Source organism: Apus apus, chromosome 2, assembly GCF_020740795.1.
Source record: "Apus apus isolate bApuApu2 chromosome 2, bApuApu2.pri.cur, whole genome shotgun sequence".
Lineage (NCBI taxonomy): Eukaryota > Metazoa > Chordata > Aves > Apodiformes > Apodidae > Apus > Apus apus.
Window position 1 is genome coordinate 127399208 of NC_067283.1, and position 21538 is coordinate 127420745.

Here is a 21538-nt window from a genome sequence, read left to right on the forward strand (position 1 = left end):
ACTCAGTCCCCATCAGTCCCCACCTCCTTCCCTTCCAACTCCATCCCCAACCTGACCCCATGGCTCCCCAGAGGGAGCCTTGCCCTTGGGAAATGGCCAGAGCCTGAACATCTGTGCCACCATGAAATGGGATATTCACCCATGGGATGTTAATTTTCAATTTTACTCATGCAACCTGTATTAAATAGTTATTGAATAAAAGGTGTCCCTTCCTTTCACCAAAAAGAGACTGTCTTCCAATATGTAAAATGTGGAGAGGAAACAAACAAACAAACCACAAAAACAAAGGGTGTATATTGCTATCCATGCCCATTGAGGTACAAGGAAGAAGCAAAGGATGCAAAAAGTAATGAGAGTGATTTTAGCTCTAATTGGAAAAAATTCTAGCAGTAAAAATGTTTAAACTTTGGAACTGACTGTCCTCCTGAATGATGACCTGTCAATAGACACCAACTTTTAAGAACAGAGTAGACAACAGGGATACACACAACTGATCTTGATCAGGGCAACTGAAGACCTATATGACCTGTGGATGACCTTACACCTGTATTTTTGCTGTTCCAATTATATAAATCCAAATATACCAATATCTATCATATCTTCTAAACACATTTCTAAGGCAACAGTATTTAAGCTACCAGAATAATAAGTGAGCAATTACTTGGCATAGATGATGATATGGGAAGTCTGGCAATACACCAGAAATTAAACACGCAGTCATGAATGTCCCAAAAGATAGAATTTGGAAAAGTATTCAACATATTAGTTAAACAGAACATAGTAGGAGTTTAAGGTTGTTAAAATCTGTTCAAATATTTTCCATTAAAAAAACAGCAATTCTCTTGATCAACAAAGCAAGGCTCTAAGGTAGTGACAGCATATCCAGTTTTCCCATCAAGATTAACTCTGGCATAAAATAGGAATTCACTCTATGTGCATACAAGTACAGATGTTTCAAGGAAATAACTAAGCACTTACCAATCACAGCATAGCTTTCTGTAATGTCTTTTAAAATACCACCAACACTCTTATGCATGTTAGGTACTGACATGATGGTCAGACCTTATTTTCATTGAGATCAATTAGGGAAAATGTTTGGTAGCAGAACCAATCTGCTTCAGCAGAGCTACACTAGTTGCAAGAGCAGCCCATGGCATGTGCAGCTTGGCATTGCTCACTCCATCTCCAGTTCTTGTCCCCTAGAGGTAGATGTCCTACTGAGTACTGAAAAAAGCTTTCTGGTAGCCTAAAAAGGTTCTGCTTTCCTATGTAAGGAGGAACCAAGGTGCTTTTAACTCTGTAAACCATAATTTCCATACCAGGTACCCACTCAGGTTTGTGCAGAACTGGAAGAATGGGATCCCCATACTCCTAAGAATGGGCTTCTGTAATTGTCTAAAGATAACTATGTGCATTTTGGGCTCAAGTATAGTGCAAAGAGAAAACAACTCATCAGACTTAGCAATATATACTGACAAAACTGGTTTAGGAACAGGGGAAATCAGCCATCTGTTCATAATGGCTGTTGTCTGGGCTTTTTGTTGCCCACTTTTCACTTGGCTTGTGTTTTTTTTGTTGGGATTTTTTGTTTGTTTGGTTTTGTTTGGGGTTTTTTGTTCTGTTTGTTTGTTTTAGTTTGGTTTTGAACTAGAAAGATAATCTTCAAAGTAGTGCTCCCTTTAGGTTTTACCATTTACCATAGGTAACAATTTGTGCCTCACTGCTTATCTAAAATAAAATAATGTGCATGTTGTTTGTGGCCTCACCACAGGCGTTCTCAGCAAATTTTAATTATGCTGTTGGTGATTTAGTGTTGTACAGAAACATATCTTCGCATGTATACACATCTGCCCTTGCTTGTGAAAGTTTGTTACTTTTGGCAAGACAGAAGTGAAGAAAGATACAACCAAGCAAAGCAAATTTGGAAGTTCAGTCTGTTTTTCACTGTTTCCTCCCTCAAACAAATAAATATTGGATATAGTCAGCTTATACTACAAATGTTGGTAACTTCACAAATATAGCAGTAAAAAAATGACAATCAGATTCATGTATTTAGGTAGCCAGATTTGCTTTCTCCCAGCTACTTCCTTCCCCCCATAAGCCTGAACTGCTCTCAGAAGCCTTCCTTCCCAATGCAGTAGGGCAGGCAAAGGTGACCTGGATAACTTCCAGGCACACAAATACACTCAGTGCATAAAATGAGAACAGGAGCTTTTAACCATGGAATTCCTTAATTCAGCACAACACTGTCTATTCCAAACATAGTTTATAGATTACATCATAGAAGCATGAGAAGAGAGTAATTTCTGAGTATTTGGAAGTGAATCTTTTGGAGAGGAAGAAAACAGGTATTCTTCTCTCCAAGTCCAACTGTGAAAAATGTAAAGTATTTGAAAGGGGGTGAGATTTGGAGAACTGCTGGTGTTTTTAAGAGATGGCTGGAGCAGAGGCATACCCACAGAAGGAACAGCAGGGGAGAACAAGTGGGAGGAAGAGAATATGCAGCAATAGATGGGAAGGTGGGAGGCTGTATAGCACTGTGAGTCAACAGGAGATTTTACAAAGCAGGAGGGCAATCTAGGCCAGATGCTTCCTAAGTTCCCGTGACATCAGGGGACATATTTAGCTCAGACAAGCTTTAATTTAAAAAATAGGTAAGCAAGGTAGAAAAACACAGAATAGCTTAATATTTGCCTCTTGATGTAGGGACAGATAAAAGCCAGGTTGTCTTCAGTTTTGAAGTCTGACTAAAGATTTTATCTTCCATATTTCCTGTTTCTGATCAATTTGATAGCAGGTAAATAAGCCATACTTCTAGGATCACAGAGAGGCAATTAATGATAGAGCCAACAGTACTTTAAAAGGCACAGATGGCACTGAAGAACTGTTATAAATTTGAGCTCCTTTATGAGGGCTATATTTTACCAGACATAAATTAAAATCTATCTGGGAGCCAGGGTCTCCTCAGCTGTACCCAAGCAGTCCCCTTCATCTAGGGGGGATTTCACAGGTGAAATTAGGACAGCATCTACTCTTGTGGAGGCTCAGCTACAACCATGATGCTGAGGGACAGCAGCTGCTGAGACCTCCATGCTTGTCCTGCAGAAGGAAGCTGCACAGTGCTGGGCAGCATTGGTACATGGGACATCTACTGACCTCTCATGGTTTCTTTCACAGCAACTGTTTTTCCCTGGCTCATAAATACAGCTCCCCATCATGGATATGCTGTCTCTCCAGTTCCTCTGCCATAATAATGACAAGCAACTCAATTAATACTGTGAACAGTTTGGATGTCTGCACAACAGGCTGCCAAAAAAAAAAAACAACCAAGAAAAAACAACAACCTAAGATAATCAAGAACATTTGCTGCATAATGTAATACAAAGCTTCTATCTGTAGGATCAATACAAGCCATATTTATTAATGTTGCACATTATGTCTTAATTTAAGATGTGAAAGTTTGGTTTTGTATTGCTTTAATGTTAACGATTTATTGTAAGTGTAGTAGGTATCTAGTTTATTTTGGTAAGACTGATAATATACATAAAATGTAGATTCTCTCTCCAAGCATCTTACTCACATCAAAACATAATAAAATCACAAAAATGCTGCATTCCCCTGCATATATTTCCTTCAGAGATTAGCAAGAGGTAGTAATGCATCTTCCTTTGTAATACTTTAAACTTCTGTCAACACTGTAATAAAATATATACCACAAAATATAAATAACCACAAGCCTTTTTATGTGACGTTTTAAAGGGCTTTCATCATGGATTAGATTTTTACTATTGCTGTTATTATTATTCCTGTGATATAAAAGTACTCTAGCTAGGTACCAGGAGTAGAAACGCTGGTTTAGAAAAGTTAAATATCAGCAAAATATTTCTCAGGATATCAGAAATGAGTGCCCTAGTATGTCACACAAACACATGCTTATGCTCTCATTATATATATATATATATATATGTATGTGTGTGTGTATGGGAAAGTCCTAAATCCTTTCTTAAATTCTTATTTCACTGCCTGTTGCAGCTTCAAGGGAGGAACTAACCAGATATTCACAGTGAAAACAAAAGTGATGATCCAAATTGAGATAAAGGGGAAAAGCAGACACAACAGGGAGCTTAAATTTGGGAGCACAGTATGGGATGAAGAATGTCCTTCATTTACAAAATTAGGTAAAAAATTAAAAGGTATTTTAATGAGGGTTTCCTGGGGAAAGCACTACCTAAACACAAGCTTTACTTCATTATAAAGTTGACCATAAAGAAGGAAATTCCACTGCTGATGGAAATATCAGAAATATCACCCTCTGTCCCTCCTCAAAGAAACAGTCAAGACATTAAGGTTTTCATACAAACCAAATCAAATGAGGAGCATCAGTATTACAAAATAATAATAACTTATTAAAAGCATCAATTGGCTATTGACTCCATTTACCATCTGGAATACTGCTATTACTAAAAACATTCATGTGTAAACACAGTAGCAGCCTCAATACAGTATGCCAATGTTGATGATACAGAGGACAACTATTTCCATAAGACAACACAGCTCAGGTGTCCAGCCACATGTGGGCTCCTGGTATGCTCCTGAAGAGAAGGAAGGATCTACAAATCAGTAAAATGTATAATTAAAGCAAAACCAAACCAAACCAAACATTTTGCTACTGTATTCTGGCAATGTTATTCTTTACTCGTTCCTTCAGTTACCCCCAAGGAGGCTATTTTGAAGATGTGGTTATCAAACAAACAATTTCATGTACACTGCCACTAACTGTGAATGTTTTATCCTAAAACGAGAACAAAATTGTTTCTAAACATCGGTTCTATGCAAAGTGTAAACACACATTTGCTTGGGAATATTACATATTTTTAGCAAAATGTCTCTTCTCATTTCATTTTTACTCTATAGATGGAAGGGAAAGTTACTTTGGAATGTAATTTCTCTGCTGTGACCACTAATAGCAAAATTTCATGTTTCACACACAGCTTCCTCCTGGCCCACTGAAGGTGCTGATACCTCTGTTCTGTTCACTGGATACTGAGCACAGGCAGGCCAAGGCTACTTAGCAGACACAGTATCAGACCACCTGTGGAAATTCCTGTAGCGATATTTAAAATGAAGACCTGTGCAACATCACAAAACTCTTTAAGTGAGCTTGACTAGCATACTTGAAGAACAAAAATTATTTTTTTATTGTTGGCTCAAGAAACCTGTGAACTATTCACTCAGTATGCATGTGGTGGTGCAGATCCCCCCTCACTGGGCTGCACTGCAATGTCAACACCAGCCAACACTGTTCTTGCTGTAGCTACAAGGGTGGTGGGCCTAACACTGCTCTTGTTTCAAAAGCAAGTGCAGTAGGCTGAGACAATCTGGCACTTTCTGATCTTGCCTACAGGGGCAGTGAGTTGTATCAACTGGGTACCTTCTAGTCCTAGTGCAAATATAGTGTTTTAGGGAGATCGGGCATTCCCTAACCATACCTGGAACTCTGCTGTCTGGGAAAAGTACCCAAGACCCCTCCTGCTCAGACCATAGCCCACTCTGAAAATTGACAAAGATCACCTGACTTGAATTGCAGCCATCATGGAAAAATACTGAACAGTCAATTGTTTTGTGACCCTGAAAGTATCAATCCTGAAATGAAGCCCTTTGGAGTTCTCCAGGATTACACCAATGCTACCCCATGTCTAATGAAGAAAGTTGGTCTATCTGATGGGAAGGAGTAAGTAGTTGGCCACCTCTCATATATGTGGCAAACAGATGAAAATGTATTAATTTAGTACAATTTGATCTTGTGGCTGAGTCAGCAGTATATTTCATTGCAACTTCTTTCCATGCAGTTTGACCATTTTTAGGTACCAAAATGTAACATCTTAACATAGGTTCACTTCTGTATCTGTGCATGTGATTTAGTTTAGAAACTTTGTTAGATCTTTTATTGAACCTCTCTACTTGATTGTAAAAAACTGCTGATTGTTAAGTATTGTTAGAAAATAATATAATTCAATTTTATAATTCATTATAATAGTGTCAATCAACCTCTATTTGCTTCTATTCCAAATAACACCAGACCCGTAATCATGTGTTAAAGCACTACACAGAAATCCCTACACCTAAACCCTTTACTTATAAACCATTGACCAAGTCTGGGACTGGGAGTGGATCCAACCGCACCTAGATTCCTCTCTGAGAAGGAGTTTAGAAAGCAAGAAGGTCCATTATGAATCTCATCACTCAACGGGAAAGCCTTCCTCCTTCTTTTTCCCTACACTACAACTCGACCCTGACTCAATCTCCCCTATCCCTGTATAAATCATTTCTCCTAATCCCTGTGCATGTCACGCCAACGCAATTCCAACCCCTACAGATCCCTCCCACATACTAATAGTGAGAATCTTGCTATCAAATATCAAAGTCACACTTCCATTAACTATATTAAAAGCACCTTTTCCTGGTACCTCTGTTAGTAGTTCTGTAAGCAACCTTAAGACTTTCCACTCCCGTTCACGACAATGTATTAAAAATACAATGAACCCAACAGGCTAATGCTTCAGGCTTCCCAAAAGCAGCCATTCAGCTGGGCATGGAACTAGGCTTTCAGTAAGGAATAAAAGCCACAGTGCAGGTCATCTGCAGTAAACATCTGGTGCAGTACAATGCCATCGACTGCTGCTTCAATATGAAAGTCAAAGGATATTTTATCTGGAAAGACTAGCAACCTATCAAAAATTCTAGCTGCTTCATGCAGACCTTGTGTATCTAGCAACATTTCTGTTCCACCCTTTTTCCAAAATGATTAAGGGAGTAAAAAGGGAAGAGTTGGAGCTTATATGAAACCACGTAGATCACTAAAAGCACAGGAAGTTGTAGTCCTGCTTCAAATAAAAATAAGCCATTAGAAAAATCTAGTTTACATACACATCCTAATCTAGATATTGGTATTTCAAAGTGATTAAGTGCTCTATCCTTTCACAATGCTCTTGTTGTCACAAAAACTGAAGTAGTCATAGGCAAAGCAGGTATCCAAAGCATATAAACTATCTGCTAACAAAGATTAGAAAATTTTTATTACAGAAGTTAACAAAAGGCACCTTAAAAATAGCCTTTCATCTATACAAACCAATTATACACTTTACATAACACATTAAAAACCTAGGGTTAGATGAGTTTCATTGTAGTGCAGTTGTCTTAGAATACAAACAAAACACTGGAAAATCCCTGTATACATAATGCAAGCACATTACTATAAATGGAGAAAAGTCACTCTTTCTACCTCCTTTTTTAAAAAATGTGTAAAATGAATGTTTTCATGGAGATGATGCTAAAGGACCTAAATCAGAAATTAAAAAAAAATATTGTACAGTGATATAACTTCTCAGAATGAGAAGTTTGTGTCTTTCCTGACCTCAATGATACAATGCTGAATACCATTACATAAACTAGAGTATTTTAATTTTATACCCTTTAAATTATAGCTATGAACATAGCTATGATGTATGTAATTTGTGTAACCATGTACATGGTAGCCCATTCTTGCACATTTCACAGCTACACAAGTTATAAACCACATACCCATTGACTTTTTTCTTTTTCTCAGCACAGATGGCATTTCAAGAGGAATTTTTTTTGTGCCACAGCTAACACAAACCACAAAGAAATTACTCTTATTGAATATTGCCTGCAGTTGAAGAGTGTTTTGAAATTACACTCCATTTTTTAAGGAGACTGAAGAGTTGAGAACAAGCTGTGCATTCACAGCAGTGGCTAACAGAGAAAGCAGCAACGCTGACTGAATGTGGCTCTTCAAGAACCAGCGCCTAATGGTCGCTGCAGATTAAGGACATATTTTCCCTCTGCGCCACATTAGAGGAATTCACTGAAATTTGCTTGGCAATGAGATCATTGTCCATTGACAACTTCCATCACACAGATAAAACTATTTAGCCTTTCGGCTTGCCTACCAGTGAAAGATGATTTTAGAGAGAACTAGAAGACAAATCTTTCCAAGCAGTGCTTTGAGCACAGGATTTTCTACAGAAATGGGAAACTTATTTGTATGTGTATTTATGTATACATGCACAAGCAATATCTTCTTTTGAAAACAGTAGTTACCTAGAATAATACAGACTCATGTTAGGCAGTAGGAACACTTCCATTAATGTATTTAACTGCACAATTAATCACAGAATCATAGAATGTCTTGGGTTGGAAGGGAACTATAAAAGTTATCTAGTCCAACCCCCCCTATAAGAAGCAGAGACATCTCACACTAGAAGGATTGCTTAGAGCCCCATCAAGCCTGACCTTGAATGTCTCCAGGGATGGGGACCTCTCTATGCAACCTGTTCTAGTGATCCACCACCCTCACATTAAACAACTTTATCCTCATGTCCAACCTAAATCTACCCTTTTGTGGCTTAAAACAATTACCCCTTGTCCTATTGCTAGATGCCCTTATAGGCTCCTTTCAGGTATTAGAAGGTCGCTAGAAGGTGCCCCCAGAGTCTTCTTCAGGATGAACAACTCCAACATCCTCAGCCTATCTTCATAAGAGAGGTGCTCCAGCCCTTGGATCATTTCCATGGCCCTCCTCTGGACATGCTCCAACAGGTCCACATCCTTCTTGTGCTGGGGGCTTCAGAGCTGGACGCTGTACTCCAGGTGGGTCTCACCAGGGCTGAATAGAGGGGCAGAAACACCTCTCTTGATCTGCTGGCCACACTTCTTTTGATGCAGCCCAGGATGCAGTTGGCCTTCTGGGCTGCAACTGCACATTGGTGGCTCGTGTCCAGCTTTTGATCCACTAGTACCCCCAGGTCTTTTTCCACAGGGCTGCTCTCTAGCATGTCTTCCCCAGCCTGTACTGATATCTCTCATTTCCCTGGCCCAGGTGCAGGACGCTGCACTTGGCCTTGTTAAACCTCATGAGGTTCACCTGGGCCCACTTTTCCAGCTTGTCCAGATCCCTCTGGATCGCATCCCATCCCTCTGGCATATCGACTGCACCATCCAGCTTGGTGTCATTAGCAAACTTGCTGAGGGTGCTCTCAATGCTACTGTCAATATCATTAATCAAGATATTAAATAACACTGGTCCCAGTATTTTTCACTGGAATTTCATTCCCTGGGAATTCCATTTCAAGTCCACAGTTAAAAAACTGGACACTAACACTGGTGAAAAATCTAGATGGCTAAAGTCACCAGCTGGTATTAGAAGTTCCCTCTCCTAATATTAATACTACTGCACATATCAGAAGTCACGGTGAAAGTTGAAAAGTATGGAAAGCCAGCAACAATTAATTAAGAGGCCTGTGTCATGACAAGTTGCTACAAAAAACCCCACCAAACAGAAATCCACTTACTCATGAGAAGTAAGCATCACCTATATTCTTGTTAGATCCTTCACTCTAAAATAATATCCTGCTCTCACAAGATCAAATAAAGTAAATCAGACTTGAAGACCACAACCACACGTTGTTGCTATTATACCAAATTGTTTGTAAATTACTATCAAATGCAAAAGATCTGAGTAAAAAACAGAAAATCACTTTGCTTTATTCATGAGAATACCATTCTCTCCGCTCTGAACATTACTGGGGAAAAAAACCCTCAAAAGTAATGTTAGCTCATGTAAAATTCACACTTTAACAAGAATATTATGTTGGCAAAAACCTGTTGGAGAGGCCAGCCAGCTTATCTAAGACTAGTGATGAAAGAATAAACTGTGCTAGTCATAACTGGTTCCTCTACAGGCTGCAACTGACTGAACATGATTATTGCAGGAATGTCAGTAATACAGTGAAGTACAGGGTATCTCAGAACACTCAGATATGCACACAGTACAATATAAAGGAGAGAAATGGGAGAACTGACAAAAGTCCACTGAAAAATAAAGACAAATTATGCACGCTTTCAGAGTGAATTTTTCTACAGCAGGCCTTTTCAAACAAATGATCCTATCAAACTTATCACTGTGTCTCTCTGGCTGTGGGGACTTCTGAATGCTAATGCTGGAGTCTGTACCACCCGGATATGAAACCCAATCTCATTCATACCAAGTTCAACTGTCCCTGTGTTCAGTCACTCTTTGAATGGGACAGTCTGACTGTGTTCTCTGTTTCCTGGCCTTCTTGAGACTTGATCTATCTCACCACTTGAAAAGTGAATTTCCAGCAGTTTGCAAGCTGTCATGAACACTGTCATCTGTTTCAGCATCATGTGAGGGTGCTTCACCTATCATGGCAACAAACACTATGCACACCCAGGCAAGTTATCTGGAAAATGACATTCCAGTTAAATGAGCAAGGTGACTTTCAGAGTTCTGGTTTGGCTCTGCAGGAGCTATCTGCAGACTTTTTATTTGCAATTTAATCTACACTCTTCAAGGAAGTTTCTGCTACACTGCTTCTGCATGCTGCAGGCAGATCAAAGGCATCTAGAGCTTAGAGCACACATACAGTGCAAAGAAAATAAAGTATTAGAAAACAGCATCAAAAGCTCAGACCACGAGGAGCGGGGCAGCGGCAACAAACAGTAAGTGCTGTGCCTTTAAGGAACGCAAAAAGTGCGCTAGATGGAGATTGACTGGGGGTGTGCAGGGTGTGTGGCAGTTCATATGGGAGGCAGGCCAGGAGTCCAAGTCAACTGAAGTAATTCCCCTCCCAGAAAAATCCTCAGCAATGGTGTCCACTTGCTTCTGCACCTACACACGTGTAAGTCTATGGGGCCGGATGGGATCCACCCTAGACTGCTGAGGGAGCTGGCAGGGAAGCTTGCTAAGCCTCTTTCCATCCTGGTCAACAGGGGAGGTCCCAGATGACTGGAGGCTGGTGACACCCATCTATGAGAAGGGCCAAAAGCAGAATCCAGGGAACTACAGGCCTATCAGCCTGACCTCAGTATCAGGAAAGATGATGGAAAGGCTCATCTTGAGTGAGCTCACATGACAAATGCAGGGCAGCCAGGGGATCAGAGCCAGCCTGTGTGGATTTATTAAAGGGAGGTCTTGCTTGACCAACCTGAGCTCTTTCTATGACCATGTGACCCACCTACTGGACGAGGGGAGGGCTGTGGATGTTGTCTACCTGGACTTTGGTAAGGGCTTTCACACCATCTCCCACAGCATTCTCCTGGAGAAGCTGGCAAATCATGGCATAAACAAGTGTACTCTTCACTGGATGTAAAACTGTCTGGATGGCCAGACCCAGAATTGTGGTAAATGGGGTAAAATCTAGATGGCAGCCTGTCACCAGTGATGTCCCTCAGAGCTCTGTTTTGGGGTCTGTCTTCTTCAATATCTTTATCAATGATCTGGATGAGGGGACTGAGTGCATCCGCAGTAAGTTTGCAGGTCTTGGGTACTTTTCCCAGACAACAGAGTTTCAGGTATGGTTAGGGAGTGCCTGATCTCCCTAAAACACCAAATCAGGTGGGAGTGTTGATCTGCTTGAGGATAAAAAGGCTCTACAGAGGAACCTGAAAAGGCTGGATCGATGGACTGAGGCCAATTGTATGAGGTTCAATAAGGCCAAGTGCCAGGTCCTGCATTTCAGCCATAACAACCCCAGGCAATGCTACAGGCTTGGAGAAGAGTGGCTGGAGAGCTACCCAGCAGAAGAGGACTTGGGGGTGCTGGTTGACAGCCAGCGTAACACAAGCTAGCAGTGTGCCCAGGTGGCCAAAAAGGTCAACAGCATCCTGGCCTGCATCAGGAATAGCATGGCCAGTAGGAGTTGGGAAGTGATTGTCGCCCTGTACTCAGCTCTGGTGAGGCTGCACTTTGAGTACTGTGTCCAGTTCTGGGCCCCTCACATCGAAGAGCTGGAGTTAGTCCAGAGATGGGCAACCAAGCTGGTGAAGGGTCTAGAACACAAGTCTTATGAGAAATGACTGAAGGAGCTCGGGTTCTTTAGTCTGGAGAAAAGGAGGCCGAGTTAAGACTTTATAGCTCTCTACAGCTACCTAAAAGGAGGTTGTAATGAGGTGAGTGTTGGTCCCTTCTCCCAAGTAAATAACAATAGGATGAGAGGAAATGGCCTGAAGTTGTTGCAGTTGAGGTTTAGTTTGGATATTAGGAAGAATTTCTATACTGAAAGAGTGGTCAGGCACTGAACAGCCTGCCCAGGGAGGTGGCTGAATCACCATCGTTGAAGGTATTCAAGAAACATGTAGATGTGGCACTTCAAGGCATGGTCTAGTGGCAGAGGCTGTAGGGTTTTTTTGTGGTTGTTATGGGATTTTTTGGTGGTTGTTTTTTGGCTGGGGTTTTTTTTTTGTGTTGGACTGGGTGATTTCAAAGGTCCTTTCCAACCTTGGTGACTGTGTTCTCAAGCAGTATCTTGAAGGCAGCACACCTTTTTGCAGTAAACCATGACGAGCAGTTTACCATCAATATTAAACATAATCAAGCTGTAATGACTGCTTGGATGAAATCCAATCAAGCTGCACACATATTTAACTAAAGAAGTCTAGCAAAACAAAGCAACAGTTTAATACTTCAATAATTAGCTTGTATGGATATTTGCAGAAGCTGCTTTTAATCACATGGCATTGCCAACTACTAACATTTTTACAATGGTGCTGAAATATGTGAATGACTCTGGGAGTAATTCTCATTAAACGAAAAGCAACTGTTTTCAAAGTTTGTAACTATCACAGATGCACAAAAAATAAAACTTAAGAAATAGGAGCACTCAACCTACAGTGTGGTGAAAAAACTTGTGAGAAAAACTCACCCCCTAAAGAAGTGCTTTTGGGCTAGAAGGACAGCCAGAGAGCTCAGAAGCTCGCAGAGCTATGGTCAGTAAATCTGAGGCACAGTCTGGCTTCTTGGCCTTTTGTTTTCATCCATTTGACTGAAAAGCCTCAGCAGCCAACAACCTTAGTTGATGTCCTCTGAAGCTGCCCCATTAATCCCCTCTGCCAAATGTTTGAGGGATACAGGAAAGAAGCTCCCCCAAGGAAAACTGAGGAGCCTTCTAAAACAGATGGAAATGAGTAACAGAAGACAATATCTGAATAAACACCACCTCTGGCAAAACAGAAAAGCACAACTTGATGCTCAGTTTCTTCCTCCTGCAAGCAGATTGGGAAGTCCTCCTAGTGATGGCATCATAGTTAAGCGGCTACTGCTTTTGATCTTGGAGTCGGGCTCCTGGTGAGTTTTGGCTAAGAAAATATGAAAATGCCTCCACTGAAAAGCACAGTGCATAATCAACCATGCCCAGCAGGCCGTATGGATCAACAACACACTCTCTAATCAGAAGGCTGCCCAGAGCTACAATCCTGAGGAGCCCAGGCAAGAAAATAACTTAGGAATTAAATTCCAACACTGCCTATACTGTTTCTTTATAATGATGGTCGTAAAACCAGGCTGCAACTTACTTCGCTCCAGTTTTCTGTAGCTGTTCTAAGAGGACCTATGTAGGCATGGGGGAGATAATTTCTAGAGACATTTAATTACTTTATTTCAATTATTTAATATATTCTTCCATTAAATTACAAACTAATTATTAGATAAAGTATAGGTACATTAATAAAAATTAATTTCACAGTAACTGAGCAACTTTTCAAATTTTAAAAGAAACAGAAGATAGTAAAATCCAATATATTATCATCACAACAAATGTCACTGCTTAATAGGTGTAACAGAAGGCACAGGAACTGGAAGGTTTTATTGCACAATAGCTATTTACAAACTATAGGGAGTGCTAAAGCAGCTGAGGTTTAGCTTTGGCTTGTCCCCTAAGAGCACAAATTTAATGTAGAAAAAGTTAGACAGTTAAGAAGTTTATAATTGTTTTTTTTCAGAGCAGACAGGGTTAGAAGGACCAGGGAAAAAAATGATGTAAACAAAAGCAAAGATATTCAAATATTCCCACCTATCAGAGAGGTATGAGTGATGCCCGTCTAGTTCCTTCTTTAATTCTCCTAACATTTTGGATGTTTTCAGTTATTCCTTTCTGGTGTCCCAGAAAGGACAACACTTCTGACACTAATGCATAGAAGTTTTGAAGGGTTTCCACATACACTCGGTCAAAACGCTTCTGTGTAAAAGGACCTTTAACCCCATCACCATTTCTAGAAATTCTCACATTTTACACCCAAAAAGGAAACTTCAACCCTTCCAACCCCATCCTCCAAGAGGCAGAACCCATTCCCCACATGCCTGACCTGCCCTAAGTCCCTACATCATGACTCACACTCACTGTATCAGCAATCCAGGCTTTTTTTTTGTCTTTCTTCTTGACTTTGGGAGTAACTGTGCATTATGGTAAGGAACTGATGACAATATAAATGTGCAAAGAGCCTCTATTAACTTCCACACTGCTGCCTACTGGTGACATAATCTTTGAGTACATCTGACCTCTACAGATCTGGGTGCCTGAAACACTGGTAGGCCTGTGCTTGCTTCTGCCCACAAGACAAGGCAATTAGTCCCCCAGTGACACCACTCTCTTTTTTAGAAATTGACCTTTCATTGCTCAGATCCTAAAGATCTGTGTTTGATCGCTCATGTTTGAACTGGGCAGTCAATCTAAAGTGTAATCTCTGTTGTACAGATAACATGTCAATTCTCACAGATAATTGCAGTTTATAGTCAAGTGGTCAGAGCCTTTCTCCAAGAGAACAGCCTTTTATGCACCAAAACTACCAATAAATTTAAACTTTAAAGGGAAAGTAAGGTTCAAATTTCCTTACTGTATTAAATCATTCAACCACTCAAGCTGAACGGTGTTTTCTATGATCATCTGAGTTTCAGAAGCAGGAAAGCTATTTAACTTGTACAAATTCTGTTCAAAATTAACAAATGAAGAAATATGAAAAGGGAAAGACTTAATTCTGCTATTAACCTCCAATTTGATTTTTGCATTCCAAAACACAAAAATCAGTATGAAAAATTCATGGCCTCCTCCTATTTTAATCCAAAAGACACTTCCAGCACAACACATAACATACTGAGAAAAATCTGCAGTATTTTTGCAAAATGAAATAGAAAATGTAAACATTTAACTTTAAAATTTAATTTCATTTAAATATTAAAATTCTCCTGCATGCAGTAAAATAGTTATTTCAGGTCTGCTGCATTTAGCCTGACACCTACTCTGAAGAACTGCCCTATGAAGCACCTTGAATATGTCAGGACTTTGGTGGTAAAAACAGCTCCTTTGTACACCAGAGACCCCAGTTCAGGTCCTTGCTCCGAATGCAACAACAGCAGAACCTGAACCCACACCTTCCACGCTCCAAGCAAATGAGTAACTGTTGGGCTATTAATTAGAGCTAATTAGCCCAACAGTTACGCACTTGCCTGGAGCATGGAAGGCGTGGCTTCAGGATCTTTTGTGGTATTAACTAATTAGATCTAGCTCTTCTTTCCAGATTTCATCAACAAAGAAAATTCTGAAGTGTCCATGATTTCCATTAGTTTCCCTGTTCTCCTGCACACGCACATGAGATGACCACCAGCATGTCCCTGCTCAACAATTCCATCTACTGTAACTTCAGCACACCTGACTACCAATCATCCAAAACACTGGGGACGCAGTTAAGATATTTTCACATTTCTAAAATGTCAGAGTCTATAAGTAATAATGAAAGCCCTCTCGTGTTGTGGTTCCTTGTCTCTCTCCTTGGCTGGCTTGCCAATAATGTCACGGTTTGGGCCCAACACAACAACAAAGGAACAGCCCCATGGCTGCTCACTCAACTCCCCCCCACACACACACACTCTGGGATGAGGAGGACAAAGCTCATGGGCTGAGACAAAGGACAAGGAGGGTTCTTCACCAGTTAAGTTCACGGGCAAAACAGACTCAACTTGGGGAAAAAATTATAATTTAATACTAATCAAACACACACAGGACACAGACAACACAAAGAGCAGGGCTTGCACATGTTAACCCACCCCTCCCTTCTTCCTGGGCCCAAATCACTTTGTTCCCGGTTTCTCTTCCTCCTTCCCCCCCAGCGGCACAGGGGGACAGGGGATGGGGTTTAGAGTCAGTTCACAGGCTGGTGGTTCTTGCTGCTCCTTCCTGCTCAGGAAGAAGGATTCCTTACAGTCCTTCCCTGCTTCCCCACGGGGTCCCTCGATGGGAGAGAGTCCTCCACAAACCTCTCCTTCATGAGTCCTTCCCACCAGGTCCGGAGCTGCTCCAGCCTGGGCTTCCCACAGAGTCACAGGCTGCTTCAGGAACAGCCAGCTTCCCTGGTGCCAGGGTCTTCCAAAGCTGTGTAATCAGAGTCCACTGGCAGGAAATCCACTGGCCACAAAATCCAAGTTCACTGCCCAAGTTCATCCCCCCTGGCACCTTCAGGGAATGTTCCACGATGTTCCTCTGTGAGTGCAGGGGGCAGCTGCCATCTTGCCATGGGTTGCAGGGAAACTTCTGCTTGGGCACCTTCTTCCCCTTCTTCCTCACAAACCACCAGCACTGCTCTCCCTCTTCAGCACAGCTCTTCTGCTTCTTTAAGTGCTTGCTCTGCTCAGCTCTCATTTCAGATCTTCTGTATGTTAACCACCGAGGTGCATCTGTCGTCCCTCTAATGGCTCCTTGGCTGGTTTTGGAGCAAGGGAAGCTTCTCAGCTTCTTACCCAAGCCACTCGTGGAGCCCTTCCCCCACTACCAAAAAACCCACCAAACCAAACCAGAACATATGGCTAAATGCCTCAGAAGCAACAATTAGTTTGCTGGTGTTTTCTGAGCTGTTATTTATTTTGCATACAATGCCTTACAAAGATTTTCATTCTCATTCATTCAAATCCTTAAAAACAGATAAAATGGGAGGGCTTTGTTTAATTTTGTGGTCAAAGTGAAGTATACTTATCCATGTTACCACCTCTTTTGTAGATGCTTTTTCAGAACTCTTATGGCGATACTCTTATGACCTTTTTGATATGGATTCCGCAATCTAGAATAGTATGATGAACTTCTGTCTCAAAATCACTCACATACTGTCCTGAGTTTAGTGGGATACTGCAAAATTTAATGTTACACTTTACTTCAGCATCTGAGGTGAAGTGGGTAACCTTCTCAGCTCCACTAATATTTTTAAGCAAAATAAATATCAAGCTTCAGTTCTATAGCATTTTTCTACCTCAAAACTACAGCTGAAAGTTTTTTGTAAGAAAGTGTATGTAGCAATGAGAAACTGAAGATCATATTAAACTCCTTGTTTCTCCCCCACTTTTGTAAACAATCTGATTAATTCAAGATGACCTTCCACAACCGCATACAACAAAGCTGCAAAGGCGGGTGGATGTTCTCATCAGAGGAGAGGACAGTTGACCCACCAACTCCTGCCAGGAGGTAAAGGGAAGAGGAATTCACCTCTGGGGAACATGAAACTCCATCAGTGCACTCCTAGACAGAAGACCAAAAGGGGCCTATAAAGAGGAAGCAAAACCTCAAACGTGTGGACTCTCGCTCCTCAGAGAATTTGACCTGGGAGATCACACTGTGCTGAAGAGGAAGAGAGACTGGGCATTCCTGTCATTACAACACAAATACTTAGGAAGATCTCCAAGCAAATATTTTAGTGTTCTTCCTGTCTATTGTGGACAAATGGCCCAATAAGTCTCCTCAGATTTAAGTGAAACTTCAGCTAGTCTGCAAAACTATAACAAAAGTGACTGAGACGTTTATCATGCTACTGAATTTAGACTCCAGGTCTGTCTTCTACTTTATTCTCTAATTCTGCTAATGCAGCAGCCCTACCTGCATGTCTGAAAACATGCAACAACATAGTGTGATCATGTAACTGTTCCAAACAAAACAGAGGAACAAAGAACAATTTTAGAAGGCACATTCGCAAATGAATTTCCTATCATCTTAAGTATCTTGTCCTCACAACTGGTGTCACAATTAGTCTTAAGAAAGCATTAAAGATGTTTATTCATCTCCTTTTCCAACTTGTTGGGTAAAAAACACCCATCTCTCCAAGTCCAGATGATCTTGCAGTTACAGAAAAGATCAACTACTTCTTTAAACAGGTTATTTGCATGAAGCCACACAAAAAGGCACTTAAATCCTGTACCTTAGCTGCCTGAATTGTAAAATCAAAATGCTAACATATTCTTTGAGCACAAAGTTGGACAAGGTGACTTCCTGAGGTCCCTGCTGACCTGAATTTTCTGATGATCTTACTTGCTCTGAGACACATAAGGAACAATGAGAAGGGCATTTGGCCATTACCAGCTTGATTACCGCTGAAAATTTCAAGTATTGTTTCATTCTCAAGTTTTTAATGCATACCTCTTTACTAGATGGGGACAAAAAAATCCTGTCAAAATGCTCACGAACTTTGTGGTTTTCACAAAGGTCATTTATGAGAGCCAGAGGAAAACCACAGTCATCCTGCTCTGGATGATGTGGCTGAACCTCACAGTATATGTTGTTTTTTAGAAAGCAAACAGACCAAAAAACAACAGAACATCCAGCTTGACTACATATTTTTTAAGTGGCACTATAAACTCAGAAGGTCATTGAATATTATGTACAAGTGAATCTACCAGGCAGGTTAAGAAAAAATCTTTGCAGATAGACTGATGCCAACACAAAATCATTAGCAACAAAAAGAAAAAACACTTGTCATCTTGCAACACAGAATACCCAATTTGTTGTCAGCTTTACACCACTGACAGAAGTGTCCAGCATTACTAGATAAGTTTCTTTTATAATAATGTTCAGCATTTCCAAGAAGAGTCATTCTCTTTATCTCTCAAAGCAGTGAAGACCTTCCGCAACATTTTAAGGTTCTAGACTCTGCATTTTCAAGTCCTTTCTCTTTAAATCGCTAGCCAATATGAAATGATCAGTTTCTCCTTCTCTATTATTCCACTTAAATATCATGAAGGAAAAAAGTAGGCAAACAAACCTTCAATTTCTTGCTGTGATCTATGTCAGGTTTCACAATAATTCCCTATAAACAGTTTATAATTAAAAGTGTAACTGCCCAGATGAAAATGCTGAAGACACAAACATTTATGTGCATTCACAACAGATCCTCATGGAGTAACGAATTAAAAAGCAATACCAAAATCCCCAAATGCCCATTTTGTACAAATTTGATTTCTCTGCATTGGCTTTTCCTCTCCACTTTCACCTATTGATTCATTTTATAGACCATATTATGACCCAGCCATACCTACAGGAATAGAACAGAAGACATCATATCCTCACCAGGCAGCATGAGTAACTGCACACTCTTATGAGAATCAACTAGTTGCAGGTATGACAGTGAGAAATAAATAAATTAAAAAAAAAAGAGTAAAAACGTAATTGCTAGCAGGTAAGATGATTCTGTGCCTAATTTAGAAGATTACTTCTCAGGGTGAAGCTGGGTCAACGATCTTCCTGCTAAGACATGTCCTCTATTAAGAGTACTTCAGCTGCAGCTCATTCTAAAAGCAAAAACAATACAAAAGGAATGCAAAGTCCTACACCACAGATAGTCTCAGTTTCTGCTACCAGCGTTTTGGTTTTCTAGCAGATCTCTCAAATAGTGGAGTTGTAGATGACTTTGGACTACTGGGACACGAATACTAGTCTTACCAGTTCACAGTACTGCTTACCAAACTTGCCTCTAATATCCCATTAAAAAAAAAAAAAATAGCAGGCAAGAAGAAAAAAGAAAAAAGCTTAAAACATAACAAAAACCCCAACTCTCCTTACCTTGCTGGAGGCACATCAATATTTGAAGAAACAACCTTGCGCTTCTGTTCCAGAAGACAAACAGAACGAGTGTTTTCCTTTTCATACTCATGAGCTCTGTTTGGTTTTTTGGTCTCTGCTGTTTTTAAATCTTCCTCCTTTGTGGTGAACAGGAGAAACTGTTGGTCTGGCAGTTTCTGACTGATGTCATTTTTTACATCCTCCTGTTGAAATGCAGGGAAGGTCATTTCACGCTTGTTGCTGGCTGCCTGTAACATTGAAAGCAATTATTACATTTTCCTCTAATTCTCCCAAAACGTGGGGGGGGGGGAACCCAATACCCACAGGCATTTACTTCTAATTAATTTTTTGAATCACAGAATACAATTTCTTTGCCCTTCATAAATTTTGAAGCTGCCATTAATTTCTCAACAGTGTTGAAGACTATTCAGGAAAATAAGCAATCCTTATCCATTTGATAAAGCACTCAGTTTTCTCCTAATGCTAAATTAAAGATATTTGAACTGGAATTTTAGAAACCACTGTATATACAACATATATATAATGTAAGCACATCTGTGCTGCATAACTATGCAAAAGAAATCCTAGCTAACCTAGGATTTATACATATAAAAGGCAACCAAGAAATTAAAGTGCTTCCGTCAGCCATTTTAACTGTTTTTTTGTAAAGACAGTTTCTCAACGAGCATAAATACAATTCACTATGATCCAACTCAGTTGCCAGAAGGCAAAGGAGAGCAAGTGATGCCAGCAGGATCCCTGTGAGGAGCCTGTGCAGCAACAAAGGGCACAGACACACACAGGAACCCATGTCAGGTTGTCTCTGGCTGCCAACACTTCCCAGATTTTCAGGTCTGCTCCTTCCCATAAGCAAAGATTTCCTAAGCAAATAGGTATCTCAACAAATCTGCTACCTCTCTGGAATACAATGTGTTAGTGTTTATAACACAAATTCTTGCAGGGTTGCAAGCCAACGCAACCAAGCCATCCTGCCATCCCAGCAAGCTAAGCAAGGCCCAGGGTCTTAACTTTCCTCCAAAATGCCATTCTCTGGCTAGTTACACCTCCTCAGCTTCATGGGGGCAGACCTGTCTCACAGACTGTCACTAGCCTCTTGCCCTGCTGTATGTCAGCAGATCTCCTCCAGCCCCACAGCCTGCTAGCTTTCTCACATCCCCGCCTACTAGAAGCATCTGCTATTATTATTCCTAGATACCTCTGCTTTTAAGATCAAGAGCTTCAACTGCTAACTTGCCAATATAAATTTAATTCTGATTTAATGATTACTTTTTAAAAAAGACACTTAGGTTTACAGTAAGCCCTTTTCTAAGGGTCTGAGTATCTTAACAGATGCTGAGTTGCCTTCCATTTTTATCAAAATTGACCTAGAAGTGATACTCTAAAGTGAAGGGGAGAAAAATAAAATCTGAAAACCAGCCAGGTTCCAGTTTCTAGCCCCTAGAAATTAAACAATGTCAAACGAAGGTATGTGTAAGACTTAAATTCCACTCCCTCCATCGCCCTGTGATTTTCAATTGCATAGCCACGTATATTTTCCTGCCTCTCCAATACCGCCCCTGTACCCAGTGCAGAGGATGGTGCTGCACAGGGCAAGAGCAGCTCCACCCACTCTGCGTGGTCGAGCGCTGGTGCCCACATAGGAGGCAGGACCTAACAGCTTCTTCCTTGCTCTGCACAACTCTTAGCAGAGAAAGCACCAAGAGTATGGGAGAGGGGCAGCCTCCTTCATTCCCTACTCTCTAAAGCCAAATGGAACACAGTATTCATTGGGATGATTTTTATTTTTTTAACCCAATAAACCCACAATTTTACCAAAGGGAAAAAATTAATTT

General features: G+C 40.6%; 1 protein-coding gene across 3 annotated transcripts in view; it reads right to left on the minus strand.

Annotated features, from left to right (window-relative positions):
- ZNF704 (zinc finger protein 704) overlaps window positions 1-21538 on the minus strand; it is a 103190-nt gene that overhangs the window by 63433 nt on the left and 18219 nt on the right. For all 3 annotated transcript variants that reach the window (XM_051612543.1, XM_051612542.1, XM_051612544.1), the window contains exon 2: window positions 19686-19933. In XM_051612543.1, the coding sequence (XP_051468503.1) occupies window positions 19686-19933 (248 nt within the window). The remainder of the gene's footprint in view (window positions 1-19685; window positions 19934-21538) is intronic.